The 18,053-nt window shown below is 42.3% G+C and overlaps 1 protein-coding gene across 1 annotated transcript in view; it reads left to right on the forward strand.

The window, feature by feature from the left end:
- Positions 1–304: 304 nt before the first annotated feature.
- Positions 305–18,053, forward strand: part of LOC122790626 (neuritin-A-like) — a 125,766-nt gene continuing 108,017 nt past the window's right edge. The window contains exons 1-2 of the mRNA XM_044058152.1: positions 305–320; positions 1,650–1,806. Coding sequence (XP_043914087.1) covers positions 305–320; positions 1,650–1,806 — 173 coding nt within the window. The remainder of the gene's footprint in view (positions 321–1,649; positions 1,807–18,053) is intronic.

The following is an 18,053-nucleotide window of genomic DNA, read 5'->3' on the forward strand; positions in this document are numbered from 1 at the left end:
TTCTAACTGTGGCCATTGTGCAGCATGCCCACGAAAAGTGTGCTTAGTTTTATCAAGTTTTTGCAGCTGATCCTCCTGTTTCCTCCACTCTCTTATCATTTTTTCAGTTGGAGGTGGCCCAAAATGTCTCGCCGCTGCTCTGTTTCCATGTTCTTTTGCGTATTGCACTACCTCCAATTTAAACGGAATTTTATAGGCTAATCTTTTCGTCTTTGACATTTTGTACCATTAGAGAATCTTTGTTTTTCAGAGGAAAATACAGTAATGAAAGAACTGTCAGTTGTTATACCATTTGGCGATACACATGTGTCTGTATATGTGTATGATTCATATGTGTGTGTGTGTGTGTGCATGAGTATGATGCATGTGTCTATATGATTTGTGTGTATATGATGTGTGTGTATGCGTATACGATTCATGTGTGTGTGATTCAGGTTAAATTGCCATGTTGGCACTTTACAATCAATAGGTGGGTAGTTTGGGCACTCGGTCTCGGAAAGGTTTGCCATCACTGTTTTAGGGCTTGGCTCCACTGCTCTAAAATCGATGTGTTGACGCAGGGATTTTAGTGCAGTGCACAAGCACCCCGCGGACCTGAAGGGGCTATGACACGGCTGTCTCCACAGCCCGTCATAGCCTCCGATCCGTCACTTCAAGCCTCCGTCGAGTAAATGTCGACGTGAGGCTCTGCGTCAACATAAACGCGATGAAGGCTTGACGTCAGCCTATTGATTTAAAGGGGCAGCCTAAAGTTTCTGGGTCTGAACACCTACTGAGCCCTTCATGAGGGTCTCCCAACCATCCTTGTGTTGAGTTCTTGGGTTTGATCCCCTCCTGCACCCTTTATGATGGTCTCCAATTAGCTGTGTGTTCCCACATCTGTATTGAGAGGCAAGAAGACAGGGACATGTGCTGATGGAAGCAACAACTTCAAAAGTGGGGAAGGGAGAGAAATATAAGTCTTGCTAAACTTTAGACATGGTGGAATGCATTTAAACTTTAGAGGGATCAAAGAAAATCAAATAAAACTGCCTTCTATTGAAATTAATCAATCATGATATAACTGCTGTTGCAGTTTCATGGGGTGCCTTGTATTTATACTGTGGCACATCATAAAGAGATCTGCTGCCATCTGTCTTCTTCCATATGCCCAGTAACGATTTCTGCATAGCAATGTGGCCCCACTGGAGTCAAGGAGGGACAAATGGTAGCTAGAGCTTCCTTATTGCTACACATTTTACTGCACTCCCCCTGCCTCGCTCTCTGCAGCAAGCTGACACGCACCTGCTTACCCGGCAGGCTAAGATCGGCATTCAGCTCAGATCAGCGCGATAGCGGGGGGCGGAGACCAAGCTCTGTGTGAGAAGGGATTTCGGCGATACCGCCCACACCTCTTCCTGTTCCCGCGGACACACTGAACCCTGCGCGCGTTCCTCGGCTGGCACACTGAAGACATCGGTAAGTGACCTCTTTGTTGATGCCCGATGGACAGCAATTGGACCATAAGGCGCACCCTAATTCCCCCCCCCCCCACTTTTGGGGGGAAAAAAGTGCGTCTTATGGTCCGAAAAATACGGTAGTTATATTTTTATACAGTAAGCCTTTCATAAGTAGTGTCCTCCTGACTGATCTGTCCTTTATCCTTTCAGCAGTTCGGCAGTATGGATCAGTAGATGCAGGTGGGAGTCCGCATTGTGGCAGCATTTACAAAGGTTTCTCCGAATGTCTTCTCCGCCTGGGTGACAGCATCAGTCAGTATGCAGAGCAGGAGATTACAGACCCTCAGCAACTAGACAACATCTGCTCGTAAGTGACATCTGTGTTAATTATATCTGAAACTATGCAACCTGTCACATCCTCCCATGAGAGGGATAATAGAACTCCAGAATCCTCTGATGTTAAATGCAACATCTGTTTTATAACACATTCTTCTGTAATTTCCTAAATATGTTACCTTCATAAGGTTGGTTTATAGTGTTACCTTATATTACAGATCTAAGGTATAGTCTGGAATACAAAAGGTCAGCTTGTGTGCAACTGAATTTCTATGTAATATGCTGGTGTGAACTTAAGACGCACCTGCATGACAGGCTCTCAGAGGTTCACAGTGAAACCAAGACTTATAAATGTCTGATAAGGATTTGCTTTTGGGATTCCCACTGAAAACAACTACCCCTCCACAAAAAGGAAACTGCATTCGTAAATTTACAGTTCTCTCTAGAGTATATCATGCAGATATTGGAAGACAAGTTGTTTTGCTTTACTTTAGTCAGCAATAAAGCTCCACTTTGTTGCAGGTTTTATCATAGGCTAGCTGGAGCAACTAAATTAAATTCTCATGCTATATAATTCATGCCATCTTTAAGAAATTTCCATAGTCTTGTCTAACTCACCATATGTAAGTGGTATTCTGCAATGATGTAAATAAAATGGACCTTGACAATGTTCTGTTATAGTTACAGAAATAGATTTATCTGCCAGCTCTGTGGTATTTTAGGGATAAAGCCCTAACTATGACCCAGGCTGGAATAGTGACCCAAGGACACAAGGGATCAGTCAGGGGTGAAGGGATTGCACAGCCAGTTCCAGCTCATCCTTCCCATTGAGAGCATAGTGGCCTGGTCCATAGCACTGGTGACACCTAGCAGATGCCAGAGAGAAACACCAGCCCCACACAGAGTCAAGATATGCACTGGATTCTGCCAATCAGCACTTTAGATTGTACCTGGGGTTAGCACTTGTGTGGAAGCACCCAAAAATCACTGAGCCGTCATTACATTCCCCACTCCTGTAGCATTCATATCAGGTCACTGAGGTAAGGGAGTCAGGGACACAAAACAAGAACCTAAGTGAAATGTTGATGATGAAATTGTGCCGGGGGCTAGCAGTTCTCCAGTACTGCTAAGCATTGGTGGAGAAGTCTCCACTGCTGATCCTTCCCATAAATGAGCTTAGTCAAGAAGGGCAAACCTGACTCTCTGGTCAGGGCAGAAGGGATTTATGTAAAGAAATGAATAGTTTATGTTAACAGCACCACTGCTGAACAAAAACAGTGTAAAATGTAATAAGTTATGAAGAACATTGGACATCTTCTGCAAACATATTTTTTCGAAATTAATGAGCATTTCAGATATGCTTTTCCTTTATGCTCTAATTACAAGTTTCACTAGATTTCTTTGCCATTGTTTTAGGATAACAATATATGTGGTTACCTATTTTTCCTTTGGCTGTATACCATTTATTTGTATCACCATATCCATGTATTTCATTAATATGTTTTGTTTTACTTGTGGTGTGAGCACCAAGTACTAGCATGCCCAGCCTCATAACTGCTGTGTTTTAGTTGACTGATATCTTGCAGCTGAATTAAAATATTTTGCAGAGAAATATAATCTTTCCACATTTCTTATTGTTTAAATTGTTTGTTAATAACCTCCTAGTACCTTGTCAGTGGTCCAGTGTATAATAACTTACAGATGCCCCTCCCCAATAACTCAATGAGTTTCTATATAACTGCTAGCTGCTAATGTAGTTTGAAATGAGACTTGTACTTCTTTTCTTGTTACAGGGAAATGGGTAGGATGTGTTGCGAACAGCTTAACAATGTGTCCATGAGTTGCTTAGTAAGAACAAGTAATGCATTTATTTAAGCATTGACAATAAGAGAAAATGTCTTCCCAAATTCTAAAATAATTACAGCAAATACAGTCAGTACTTTGCATTCCTGAGAAATGCTTTATTCAGATCTTGTGGTGCATCTTTAACTGAGTACAAGAGTCGGCTTACCCTTGACTACTAAATATCACGGACTACTTTTTATGCATTCCCAGACACACAGAGACACCCATCTTAGTATACAAAGGAGAGTTTGATCTCACACTAACTACACATGGTGATGCTTTTTCATTTGCCATTCTAAAGGTTTAAGACTCAAACTCATGTTTTTGAAATTTCCTTTATAGTTTAGGACCTCTTCACAAACACCTCATTATTTCATTGATAAGCTTAGCATAGGGCTCATAGCCTAAACATAAAACAAGGTTATATATGCTTCTTTTGGCTAGCACCTTCTTTACATAAAAAAATAATAATTTGGGGTTTTATCCTCATTATAAAAAGCTGGATACATATAATAAATAATCAATATAACTTGTTTACATCCCTAAAAAATGGCATAACCAACACTGTTTTTTTAGGTGTCATAATAATGAGAAGCATATAATCTTTACCACTGCAGTATAAAGGACTGGATGCAGACTTGGGGAGTAAACATGCTATAGGACTAGATTAGGCGTGAAAGGGCTTGAGGAAGAGGCAGGAAGGCAAAAAGAGGAGAAGGCCATTGCAGTTACCTATGAATGTGAGGTTATGGATTAGGACAACAGACAAGACATGCCTGAGGTCGAAGTGTCATCTGGAAGTAAAGGAAGAATAGCTGGCAGAAGGGGTTAAGAGAAGAAACAACTTCTTTAGATTTGTGTGTGAGTGTGATGTTCCTGTGTGTGTGTTTAATATATAATCTGTATGTGTGTGTGTGTGTGTGCGTGTATCTGTGTGTGTGTGTGTGTGTGTGTGTATGTGTGTGTATGTATATATATATATATATATATATATATATATATATATATCTATATATATTTATATATATATATATATATATATATATATATATATATATATATATGGGTCTACTTCAAAACATCTAAAACCCATAACATCTAATTTCATAACATTGAGACCAGAACATCTAAAACCCATAAATATACATATATATAACATCTAACACTACAAATCACAATAAAATAACATCCCCTCAACATATAACGACACCAAACTACCAAACACACGTTTTACTACATTTCTGCAGGGGGGCAAGCCTCCCACATTCCCCGTAAATTAAATATACCAATTCCAAGATCGCACTACAGTGGGAAAAAGTTAATTTCCTAACCCCATTGTATCAAGCCCCCATGCAGAAATGTAGTAAAAAGTGTGTTTGGTAGTTTGGTGTTGTTATATGTGGAGGGGATTTTATTTTCATGTGATCTGTAGTGTTAGATGTTATGAAATTCGATGTTATGGGTTTTAGATGTTTTGAAGGGGACCCATATATATATATATATATATATATATATATATATATATATATATATATATATGGGTCTACTGTATATAATTGAAAACTCACTTTTTCTAAAATAAACAGTAGACCACAGTTACGCGAAAGTGCACTTCACCGAAAGTGCACTTTCACGAACACCACTTGAGCGAATGGTTACGGACCTTAGGGTTAGGGCTTGGGTTAAGGATAGTGGATACCTAGTAGGGCTATCTACTATCCTTAATCCAAGCCCTAACCCTAAGTTCCATGAATACCGCACCACAGTGGAGGATATTGCCCATTCATTCTAGTGGCGTTCGCAAAAGTGCACTTTCGGTGAAGTGCACTTTCCCGTTAGTGGGCATCTACTACCGGATTTCGAAATAGTGTAATTTTGATCTCCGGTAGTAGACCCATATATATATATATATATATATATATATATACATATATATATATATATATATATATATATATATATATATATAGTATGGCTGTGGTTGTATCATTGAACTAGGTTTTGCTGATCTATTTTCCATTACATTGATCACTGAGTTTAATGTAGTTGGAGAACATCTCAGGTTTCTCCATTGTTGTATGATCTTGCAGCTGGTATTTTTAATATAGCAGGGATGTTGGGAACATGGTCCTCACATGAGGGGGGTGCAGGGGATAGTCTTTTTCATACTTTGTTTTGGTTCTGGATTTTTATGATGAATAATTTTTCTAGTCAATGTGTGGTGGCCTGATGAAATGTATTGTCCACAAAAGCTAATATCATATAGTGTATGTGTGTGTGTGTGTGTGTGTATATGTATATATATATATATATATATATATATATATATATATATGTGTGTGTGTGTGTGTGTGTGCATGTGTGTGCGTGTGTGTGTGTGTGTGCACGTGTGTGAGTGTGCACGTGTGCGTGAGCGTGTATGTGTGCGTGTGTGTGCGTGCGTGTGTGTGTGTGTGTGTGTGTGTGTGTGTGTGTGTGTGTGTGTGTTTAGGGAGAAGGAAGTGAAAAACATATCTGCCCAGAGTAACCAAACATATGGAGAAGATCACAAGAGTCTAGAGAAAAAATACAGACACTGAATTAATATTTTGTTTCAGTTTTTACAAAGGAAATGAAGGGTAGGGTTCCATGCTGGACATGACTTGAGGAACAATGTGGTGAACTATGAACAAACATCAGGACAGAGGGAGAAGAATAGGACGTTAAGACTGCACTAAGGGAGGATTAAGCACAGGGACCAAATTGCTTGCCTCCCAGGGTCCTCAGAATCTAGCCATTATCTTTACAGATCCCCTCAACTTCAGTTACCGAATTACAGGGTGTGAGTAGATGGGCTCTACCTTCACTTCACAAAAAAACATTAACTTAGTTCCACACAGGCAACGATGGGGAAAATGTTTGTGTGTGCTGCTGGTAGGACTCGAACCGAAGATCTGGATTGTTTATCTAAACATATTTTATAAAATTAGGATGCATGAGGGAAGTTGTCAAGGAGGACAATACTGTAGTGATTGTGTTTACACGTTTATATGTTTAGGCATTGATGTATGGTATTTATTGCACTGGATTATTTTGCATTTATGTGCTTATCTGCCAATAGGCTGCTGATTTATTAAGTTGTTGAAACTAATTAATCAATTAGTAAACAGTGTGAGGAATGGGTATTTAAGTAAAATTTGTTTTAGACACTTCATCTGAAGAAGTCTAGTCATAGACTAGACGAAAAGCGCTTTATCGTACTGTGTATCATATTTTATTTTATCTTTATTAATGTTCTGTGGTGTTACCTGGTTCCTGGCTCTGTTTTATTTTTGTTTTTCCATATCCACTTTAACTAAAGCTTCTTATATCTTCTGATTCAATACCAATGCTCTGCTTTCTGTCATAATATATACAACCTTAATGTCGTCTAGTATGAATCCAATTTGTAAATAAGTATGTGCTATTTTTGTTATATATGTCAGTATTATTATCTTAACATTGTCAGATATAATATAGTATTTATATTAATACAAATGTAATCAATATGTAATCATATAATATTTTGCTACTATAAACTGAATGGAATAATTGTTTTTCTTATGTTGCTTTCCTCTTTAAGCATCCTCCAAAAAGGGTCTTTTCTAGATAAAATCATACTATCCTAGTTAACAAATGAAAATAAATGAAACAGTATAAAAAGGTAAAAAGTATCACACAGGATGTTCCTCGGGTCAGTATTCTATTCCATATCTGAGAACAGAAAACAAGATCCCTTTCATTGATGATGACACAAAGTTCAGTGCAGAAATTAAGGCTGGGAGAAGGAGTTTAATGAAGGTTAGGAGAGGCTGACCAGGCTGGTAGAACACTGGCAACTGAGGTTCAGTACAGACAGATGCTAAGGGCTGTAGCTGGGCCACAGTGACCATGGTGTGAAGCATCAGTTGAGAGAGTAAAACTGATGACAACAGAGGAAGAAAGCGATACACATCGCACTTGATTTGGGCTTTCATGAGCAGACCGAGAGGGCAAAAGCAGTAGCAGACAGGATTCTGGCATATATCCTCAGGTAATAGACTCCAGAAGCAAAGTAGTAATATTGCTGCCCTACCAAGCTCTGGTCAGGTTCACATCATGAATACTATGCGGGGAAACAAGGAAATGGGCTTGAGTTTGCTGGAAGAAAGCCAGAGAAAAGTCACCAAAAGAGTGAGTGGTATAAATAGAAAAGGGTGAACAGAGAAGTTAGAGGAGCTTGGTATTATCTTTATAAAACATAAGAGATAGCATGGACTTAATATGGTTGTACAAGATCATATCAGGGTGGTCTGAATAAATTAACCTGAAGAAGAGTAGCAGATGAGGCAGGAGATGTGAGTAAGTACTTCTTCAAAGAGAGGGTTTTAAAACCATGGATTTTTTTAAACACGTTTGTTAATTTCTTACATTTTACACCATGACATAGATACACATACAATAATGGAAAAGAAAGCAAACCTAAGCAAACATTTTTTCCATGCATTATAAATGTATTTTTTTTCAACAATTATCATTCACTCCAGCATTACATAAATTTCTCAAATCTTGCCTGCCTTTAAACCTCACCTCCTCTGAATATTATTCTGCCTGTACAGCTCCCATAAATTCCATTTATTTCTCTGTAGTTTGCACTTTCCTTTTTCTAAAAGGTCTCATCTCCCGTTCTTCTCTCTCCTTTACAATATTGAACTAATTACTGGAAATGGAGCTGAAGACATTATTCATGGAAACTGTGAAGAGGGTATGGAGTAGGTGAACAAGAGATGAGAGAGAAGAAAGTGTTGTGGAAACAACTAATCCATTCAGGATATAATAGTAAAATGGCGAATTACATAACAATGTTAAGATAATATTGACACGTATAACATAAAGGTATAATGGTCTAAAGGGCAGACCAGACAAGCTGATTAGTTACTTCTGCCATCAAGCAAATGTAATGTACCCAGTACATGATAACTTATGGTTACTATGACAACTATTAACTTCATGGGACAATCCAGAGCATCAGATGAATGTTTAGTAACATGGGAACACATGAGGGGGTGGGAGATTGGCATAATGGTTAAGGTGTTTACCTTATGGACACAGTGCAATGTTTGATTCTCACATAAGGTAATTAACTAGGCTTAAAAATTCCCCTAAAAAGGGTAGCTAGCCTAGTACTAATCTATGAACCTATGATTTGATGTCTTTTTTTTTCACCTGCTTTCAACCTGTGGATTATCTGATCCAAATCGGATTCAATGTCAGACAATTTTCAAGATTTCAGCTCAGCAAGCTCTGCCTCCGTTACCCATAAACCCCCACATCATTAGAATTGCTGCAGATGTAGTCTGCTGCTGTTCTGAACAGCAGCTTGGTCATTTGCTCCTTCCTTTATCCTTTTCTGGAAGGATTTTTTGCTGTTCTACCTGTTTACTAGTCCTTGTTAACAAAGTGTGTGTGTGTGTGTGTGTGTGTGTGTGTGTGTGTGTGTGTGTGTGTGTGTTTGTGTGTTTAGTCTTGGTGATAGGATTGTATTTTGGTATTGTAGAGTTATTAGCTGGTTGGTGTAGATTGTGTTTTACCACCTTTCAGAACCTGTTCAGTGTAATTTGTTGTGTGTAAAATTGCTAGGATGGAGAAAGGTTTTAAACATTTGTATCTTGTGGTCATAAGCTTCCCTCCCAGGATGCTCATGACTGCTGTGTGTGCTGCCTTGGGGACGCTCACTTTGAATCCCTTTGCGCTATTGTGAGGGCTTTGGCTCTCATGCAGTCAGTGGTAGTGAGCCAAGCTCACCCATAAGGATCTTCATCCCTTGGGGTATTCTTCCTCAGCCTCCTCCAGTAAAGGACCCTGAATCATCTAAGGGAGACCATAAGTGCTCACCTTTGTCTGCTGCTCCTGTTTCAGACCAGCTGGATCCGAAATTCCCAAGACCTTCAGAGTCCCCAGTGGCCTTGGCTCCATCATTGGCACTGACAACTTGGAGCTAATCACCTTTGTTGCTGGTGTCTCAGAGCTGATTCTCCTTGACTCTGCTGCCTTGGAGCCATTCCCCTTTGGCTTTGGTCTCAAGTAAAGCATCTTCTATGACCATTAGTGTTCCAAGCCCTTTCTTGGCGGGGGGGTGGGGGTTCCTTCAGGATAGGTGTTTTTTCCCCTTTTCTCCCTTAATATTACAAGAGGATTCTCCCAAATCTTCCCCTTCTTATTCTCAGATAAGAACTTCCCTGACTCAGACGAGTGGGCCATTTCCATTGCCTATCAGCTACCCTCATAGGCCCCATCAGTAACCTCTTCATTTCATTCATCCTGGTCCACTGAAAGTCTTAAAAACTCAGATTTGTAACAGTGGATGCAGTCATTCTTGCATACTCTGGAGTTAGGCCTTGTCCCTTCGGCTTCAGGCCCTCGCCCTGGTGCCTTGGCTCCATCCCTTGGTTTCCTCCCCAGGGCCCTTCAAATCCAAGGTCAGTGGACCTGGTTGTTTTCTCTTCTTTTAGGACCAGAGCTGATGGTGTGGCCAGTCGTGACTCCAATTTCAGCCTTGGTTTCTTTGGCCCCAGGGTTGACAGGTCGAGGCAGGGGTCTGTGACTCTGGGTCAGTGATAACCAAATCAGGGTTATCCTTCCCACTCAGGGCTTCTGCCTTTGATAGTTTGGCCCTGCTGTCAGTGTTGGGATGGGGCAGCAGGACTACTCCAGATTCTGGTGTGTCCTTAGGGTCTTTGGACCATAGGTCTTCCAGTGTCACGGTGGCCTGCCTCTGCTTTCAATGTCATAGAAAGTATGTTCTCCTCTCAGAAGAGGGAATGGTCTAGGGTGCCCAGTGTCCCTCATCTTCATCATATGTGCCTGTGACCATTCTTCAGCTGGGACTGTTAGTTTCTCAGTGGGGCCCCCAGCCTCTTGTTTCCCCTCCTGGTTCTTCAGGTTGGGAAGTATCTGGGAAGAGGTGGTGTAAGAGGAAACACCTGGACTCACTTGAGGAGTCGCTCACTGAGGACACTGACCTTAAGTAAGAAGGGCCCCCCAAATCCACCTGTGAAGATGCCTCCACTGGCAATCTTTTGGTGCTACTTTGCCATCATGGTGGCTGGACTGCTTAAACCCCTTCTCTGGAGGAGTTTTTGGAGGTCTTCTTTGTGGGCCCTTCCAAGTCCTGGGTGGTCACCTTTCCAGACACAGTTATTGATTTGCTGTCCCGAAGGGGGAGGAAGGAGCCAGATACTGTGGAAATGATCACCAAAAATTCTAACAGGATTCTTGCCCACTAAATGTCAGCCTTGTTGGAGTAAGTGTCCCGCTGTGGATAATACTGTGTTGGCAGCTGCCACCAAAAAAGACATTTCAGAGGAGAGCTCTTCAGTCCATCCCCTGAATAGGCTGTCCCATGCACTGCCTAGGAAAGCTCACTTATGCCTCAGCCACTTTTGCAGTAAGGATGTTAAATTATTTGGCTCACTTGACTAGGCTTCAGCAAGACATTATGCCAGAAGTGTCAAGAGCAGTGAAGACATAGCAGTCCCCAAAAGTTCAGAAAATTTTAGAAACTCAGCTGTGCACACTTTAATCAATTTCCAAATGTGTCCATGCATCTGCTTTCTAGTGCAGCTGATGGTATTTCCAAAGCAGCTGGCACCGGCATTGCTATGCAATGCCATGCTTGGATGAGGTTGTGTGACTCTGTGGACTGCTTTAAGGTGTTCTTTATTAATACTCCGTTTGATGGCTTGTCTCTTTTTGGGCCAAAAGTTAGACAATTTGACTGGGAGTGAGCAAGACGGAAAGACGCTGTCTGCTGTTGGAGTTCATTTTCATATCCCTCAACAGTCCTTTTCTTGGAACTAGATGGGGGAAATTGTCCCTTCTTCAGGAAATCACAGCAGTTCTTTCAAGAGGCTCATTCTGAAGGTTCTCCCAGTGGTAGGGGGAGTAACCACAATGGATGCAGCCTTCATTGTAGGGGTGGTCTGCAGAACAAGGGCTTCCATGGAGGTTGAGAGGCCCTCTCATCTACCCTGAAAGGTTGCCCAGCTGTCCCGCTCTGGAGGCAGCTGGGAGTTAGTTGGGTCTACACCCAAAAGCTTGGGGGGCCATTACCTCAGACACATGGATGTTAAGAGTTGTATCCAGAGGCTACTCAATTCTATTTTTAGATGTTTCAAGTCCATCTCCCAGATGACTTCCAGACATTCATCCCCAATAGAGAACAGCAGTAACCATCAAAATTCAGAAGCTCCTAGCAAGTCAAGTCATCCAAGAGGTCCCACCAGTCCAATGAGGATCCTGGGTCTAATCAAGGTTATTTTTGGTTCCAAAATACAACAAGGACCTCAGGCAGAGTTTGAATTTCAGCAAGTTGAATCAGTTTGTAAAGCAGACCAAGTTCTGGATGGTCACCATACAGTCCATCTTACCTCTGATGAAGAAGGACAACTGGATGTGCTCTATAGATCTCAAGGACACCTGCCATCATATAAAGATTGTGAGGCAGTCCAGGAGATTCCTGCTCTTTCTGCTGGGAGCCAATTATTACCAATTCATAGTGCTGCCATTCAGTCTTACCACCACCACCTGTGTGTTCACCAAGTGTATGGCAATGGTAGCAGTCTGGCTCAGGTTGCAGGGCATCCAGGTCTTTCCTTACCTGGATGATTGGTTCCTAACCACCCCATGAGAGAGTCCCTGATTAGGGCCAGGGAAACCTTATTCCAGCTTTAAAGTTCCTTAAGGATCATGGTCAATTACCAGAAGTCCAGTTTCCATCCATTTTAGGCCTTGTAATTTATAGGGTACCATTTGGACATAGTCTTCTAGACAACCAAGCTTCCACAGTCCAGAAAATTGAACCTTCAGGATCTGACAAGATCTCTGATCATGTGCAGAAAGCTTCCAGTATATCTTATCCTCAGACTTTTGGGCCACATGGCAGCTATCATTTGTTTAGTTTCCTTGGGCAGGTATCACATGAGGGCACTACAGTGGATTCTGGTGGCCCAGTGGTTGTATTTAACGCATCCAATGGGTTTTCCAGGTTTCCTAACTTAAATTTCAGGATCAAATAAGTTGATGGTTGGAGTCTTCCTTGGTGTTCACCTGGAGACCATTTTTCTACCCCCCCCCCAGGCTGTGGTCACTGTGCATGCCTTTCTGCTGGTGTGAGGGGGACATTTCAGAGAGAGAACTGGAGGGACCTGCTCTGTGGCCAAGGCCAATCTTCATATCAGTGTCTTGGAGATGAGGGTGGTCCACCTCAAGTTTTCTGCCCAAGGGGGTGATGTCCATCCACATGAACAATATGTCTGTAGTCTGGTATCTGGACAAATGGGGGGACCCAGTCTTTCCATCTTTGTCAGGAGGCCATGAGGGTCTGGCAGTGGCTGATCTCAGCTCAGCTGTTTATCATTGCAATGCACATCCCAGGGAAATCCAACATCTTAGCACACACTTTGGGTAGGAGCATTTTCCTTCCTCATGAGTGGTCTCTGCATCTGAGGGTTGCTACTTGGATTTTTTTGGTGCTGGGGCACTCTGTGTTTCAACCCCATCCAGCACCACGTACAGCAGCTGTTATGCCTTAATTCCTCTTCAGGGGCAGTCAGCCAGGGACAATCTCCTTCATGCTTGGCCCCCAAGATCTTCTGTATGCTTACCCTCTGACCCTGTTGATAATCATATTTCTTCAGAAAGTAGCCTGTTGCAGAGTGTCTGTAATTGTCTTTGCTCCCTTTTTTCCTCGCCAGGCATGGTTTACCTTCCTTTGGTCCCTTGGGTCCTGGATCTCATTCTAGATATCATTACTCACCCGGCAGGCTTGGATCAGTCCAACCGTTGGACCTTCAAGTTAACCACTTGGTTTCTCCAGTTCTTTTGAAGGCCAGGAATCTCAAGCCTTCAGACCATGTTGTCCACATCCTAATATCTTTCAAAAAGTCATTTAGTCATAAGGTGCATGCAAGTAAGTGGAAACGCTTTGCCTTATGGGCTATCTCTCTGTGTTTGGATTCCTTTTCTGCACCCCTGGAGGCTATCCTGGATTTTCTTGCAGGCTCATTTAACTCTGCGTCTAGCTACTCCATGATTCAAATGAAGTTGGCAACTATTTCTACTTTTCACATTGGTAAAGATAATGTGAGATTGGCTGCCCTTAAGATCACTAAGGCTTTTCTTAAAGGGACTGTACTAGTGCGTCCTCCTGTGTGAGACTCTGTTCCACCTTGGGACTTGCCTTTTATGCTTCAGGTGCTGGCTATGCCTCCTTTTGAGCCTTCTACTACTGTTGATCTGAAGTTGTTGTCATGGAACACTTTGTTTTTGGTGGCCATTACTTCTGCCAAGCATGTGTCAGAGTTACAGGCCCTCTCTGCTGCTCTACCTTATCTGTTTTTTCATCAAAATAGTATGTCCCTCAGACTGGACCCTTCCTTTTTGCCCAAGATTTGATCTGAAATTAATCTGAATCAGTCCATTTCATTTGCCATTTTGTTCCCAGAATTTTCTAACGGGTGAATATCTCCTACATTTCCCTGTTGTTCATGGGCAGTTGACGTTCTATTTGGACAGAACAAGTCCTTTAGAAAATCTAAACAACTGTTTGCCTCATTCTCTAGGTCTCATTTGGGTGCTTCTTTGTCCAAAGTTACTTTGTCCAAGTGGCTTTCTGATTGTATTTCCTTTGGGTATGTTTTGAGGGGAAAGTCACTGTATTCCAAATCCAAAGGTTGTTCTTCCAGAGCTATAGCTACCTCTACAGTCTTTTTCTCCAGAGATGCTTTGGATGACATTTGTGCAGCTGCAACTTGGGTGGCCTTTTACACCTTTGTGTCACCCTACAAACAGAATATCCAATCTAAGTCTAGGGATTCATTTAGCTCCACCATATAGCACAATATTCTTCCATGAGTCCTCCCTGGGGACTCTGTTCCACAGGTTGAACCAGACAGAAATGACAACATTAGATTTGAAAATGATGTACCACCATAACAATAGATCTGTGTTGTCTGTTTCCATCTGGTTCAACCTTCCCCTTACCAGTCCCTTCCTATTGTGTATTCTGTTATCACAGGGATGATCGATTGTGAAGTCTGTCTTTTTATCTTGGCCTTTCTCCCATCGGGTCTAGATCTGAATGTGTGGTAGGTGAAGATGGAGCAAGCTAGATCTGAGACAGTTCTAGTGATGTTGGGTGGGGTATGGGTATTGGAGGCAGGACTTGCTGAGCTGAAGTCTCTGAAATTGTCTGACGTTGAATCCAAGTCAGATCCAATAATCCACAGGTTGAATCATTATGGTGTGTACACAAGTTTCATTTATCTGTAATAGAGAGCAGCTTAATACTTTCTGGTCAGTCCTAAGGCAGAGTGCAAATGTCTATGTACCTATTTACAAACAGATGCCTCGTACTGCAGCATGTTCATAGGTTCATAGGTGTTTGCAAGGCTAATGACCACAAGGGCCTTTTTAAGCCTAGCTATGCATCCCAAATCTCTGATGAGTGCTGATACCCTTGATAGGTGTAAGCATGGGCCTGGGAGATGAACCATTTACAGGCTACCCGTTTGCATCAGAGACATAGGTGCTAAACCAGGGATGAATTTCCAGTTTCCCATCCAATTGTCCAAGTTGCACTTGAATTGGGTTAGGGAGGAACTCTACTTCACATGGATGGGGAGCCTGTTCCATAGACGGGGTAGTCTCTGGGATACATACCTATCTCTCCAGCGGGTCCTATTTATATCACAGGCAAGGTTTAAGTCTTTAGAATGGGTAATTCTGGTACTGTTTGTTTTGTGGATATGCAGGAGGTCCATCAGAGTGGGGTCTGACAATACCCTGTATGCCAGATGTAGATCTCCCCTCAAAAGCCTGTAGGAGACAGAATACAGAGATAGGGCCTTGAGGCAGTCTGCATAGGATATATTACTTATGCCCTATATTCTTTTAGTGAGGAACCTCTGTGGACATTCCAGTTGTTGGATATGCCTGGTTAGGTACATAACAAAGGGGGCATTGTACTCAATTATAGGTCTGATGACTACTGAATATAGTGGAACAATGACTTCCTTGGACTTAGATGTCATACCTTTGTTAACAATTTGCGCAACATAGAATGATTACTATCTATGTGTGTCCCTAAGTCCCTGACTACTGGGTTAGCTCTAAGGGGTGTGTTGTCAATATGATAGTTACCAGGGATGGATGACTTCCCAAAGGATAATATTATGCATTTCTTGGCATTTAGTTTTAGTCCATGACTCCGACACCAGTTATTTGTCTATGTCAGCCCCTCCTGGAGAACATTTGTGTCAGTGTGAGATTTAATGACAGCTCCTAATTTGCAATCATCTGCACATTTAGTTAGCCAGAGACCACTGACATTGGCCTTGACTTCTGAGAAGTAAATGCCATAAATGAGCGGTCCAAGGATTGATCCCTGAGGGACTCCACTTGTGACTGGCCTCTTTATAGAGGTGGACTCCCCAATTCTAACTTCCCGTGTCCCATCTGTGAGCCAGATGACTGTTGCCCAGCTGTACCTCAGACACATGGATGTTAAGAGTTGTATCCAGAGGCTACTCCCAGATGACTTCCAGACATTCATCCCCAATAGAGAACAGCAGTAACCATCAAAATTCAGAAGCTCCTAGCAAGTCAAGTCATCCAAGAGGTCCCACCAGTCCAATGAGGATCCTGGGTAAAATCAAGGTTTTTTTGGTTCCAAAATACAACAAGGACCTCAGGCAGAGTTTGAATTTCAGCAAGTTGAATCAGTTTGTAAAGCAGACCAAGTTCTGGATGGTCACCATACAGTCCATCTTACCTCTCTGATGAAGAAGGACAATGATGTGCTATAGATCTCAAGGACACCTGCCATCATATAAAGATTGTGAGGCAGTCCAGGAGATTCCTGCTCTTTCTGCTGGGAGCCAATTATTACCAATTCATAGTGCTGCCATTCAGTCTTACCACCACCACCTGTGTGTTCACCAAGTGTATGGCAATGGTAGCAGTCTGGCTCAGGTTGCAGGGCATCCAGGTCTTTCCTTACCTGGATGATTGGTTCCTAACCACCCCATGAGAGAGTATTCCAGCTTTAAAGTTCCTTAAGGATCATGGTCAATTACCAGAGTCCAGTTTCCATCCATTTTAGGCCTTGTAATTTATAGGGTACCATTTGGACATAGTCTTCTAGACAACCAAGCTTCCACAGTCCAGAAAATTGAACCTTCAGGATCTGACAAGATCTCTGATCATGTGCAGAAAGCTCTAGTATATCTTATCCTCAGACTTTGGGCCACATGGCAGCTATCATTTGTTTAGGGTATCACATGAGGGCACTACAGTGGATTCTGGTGGCCCAGTGGTTGTATTTAACACATCCAATGGGTTTTCCAGGTTTCCTAACTTAAATTTCAGGATCAAATAAGTAGATGGTTGGAGTCTTCCTTGGTGTTCACCTGGAGACCATTTCCAGGCTGTGGTCATTCTGCTGGTGTGAGGGGGACATTTCAGAGAGAGAACTGGAGGGACCTGGTCTGTGGCCAAGGCCAATCTTCATATCAGTGTCTTGGAGATGAGGGTGGTTCACCTCAAGTTTTCTGCCCAAGGGGGTGATGTCCATCCACATGAACAATATGTCTGTAGTCTGGTATCTGGACAAATGGGGGGACCCAGTCTTTCCATCTTTGTCAGGAGGCCATGAGGGTCTGGCAGTGGCTGATCTCAGCTCAGCTGTTTATCATTGCAATGCACATCCCAGGGAAATCCAACATCTTAGCACACACTTTGGGTAGGAGCATTTTCCTTCCTCACGAGTGGTCTCTGCATCTGAGGGTTGCTACTTGGATTTTTTTGGTGCTGGGGCACTCTGTGTTTCAACCCCATCCAGCACCAGCAGCTGTTATGCCTTAATTCCTCTTCAGGGGCAGTCAGCCAGGGACAATCTCCTTCATGCTTGGCCCCCAAGATCTTCTGTATGCTTACCCTCTGACCCTGTTGATAATCATATTTCTTCAGAAAGTAGCCTGTTGCAGAGTGTCTGTAATTGTCTTTGCTCCTCTTTGCTCCCTTTTTTCCTCGCCAGGCATGGTTTACCTTCCTTTGGTCCCTTGGGTCCTGGATCTCATTCTAGATATCATTACTCACCCGGCAGGCTTGGATCAGTCCAACCGTTGGACCTTCAAGTTAACCACTTGGTTTCTCCAGTTCTTTTGAAGGCCAGGAATCTCAAGCCTTCAGACCATGTTGTCCACATCCTAATATCTTTCAAAAGTCATTTAGTCATAAGGTGCATGCAAGTAAGTGGAAGCGGCTTTGCCTTATGGGCTATCTCTCTGTGTTTGGATTCCTTTTCTGCACCCCTGGTGGCTATCCTGGATTTTCTTGCAGGCTCATTTAACTCTGTGTCTAGCTACTCCATGATTC

Source organism: Protopterus annectens, chromosome 16.part0, assembly GCF_019279795.1.
Source record: "Protopterus annectens isolate FY-2018-M chromosome 16.part0, PAN1.0, whole genome shotgun sequence".
In the NCBI taxonomy this organism is placed as follows: Eukaryota; Metazoa; Chordata; order Ceratodontiformes; family Protopteridae; genus Protopterus; species Protopterus annectens.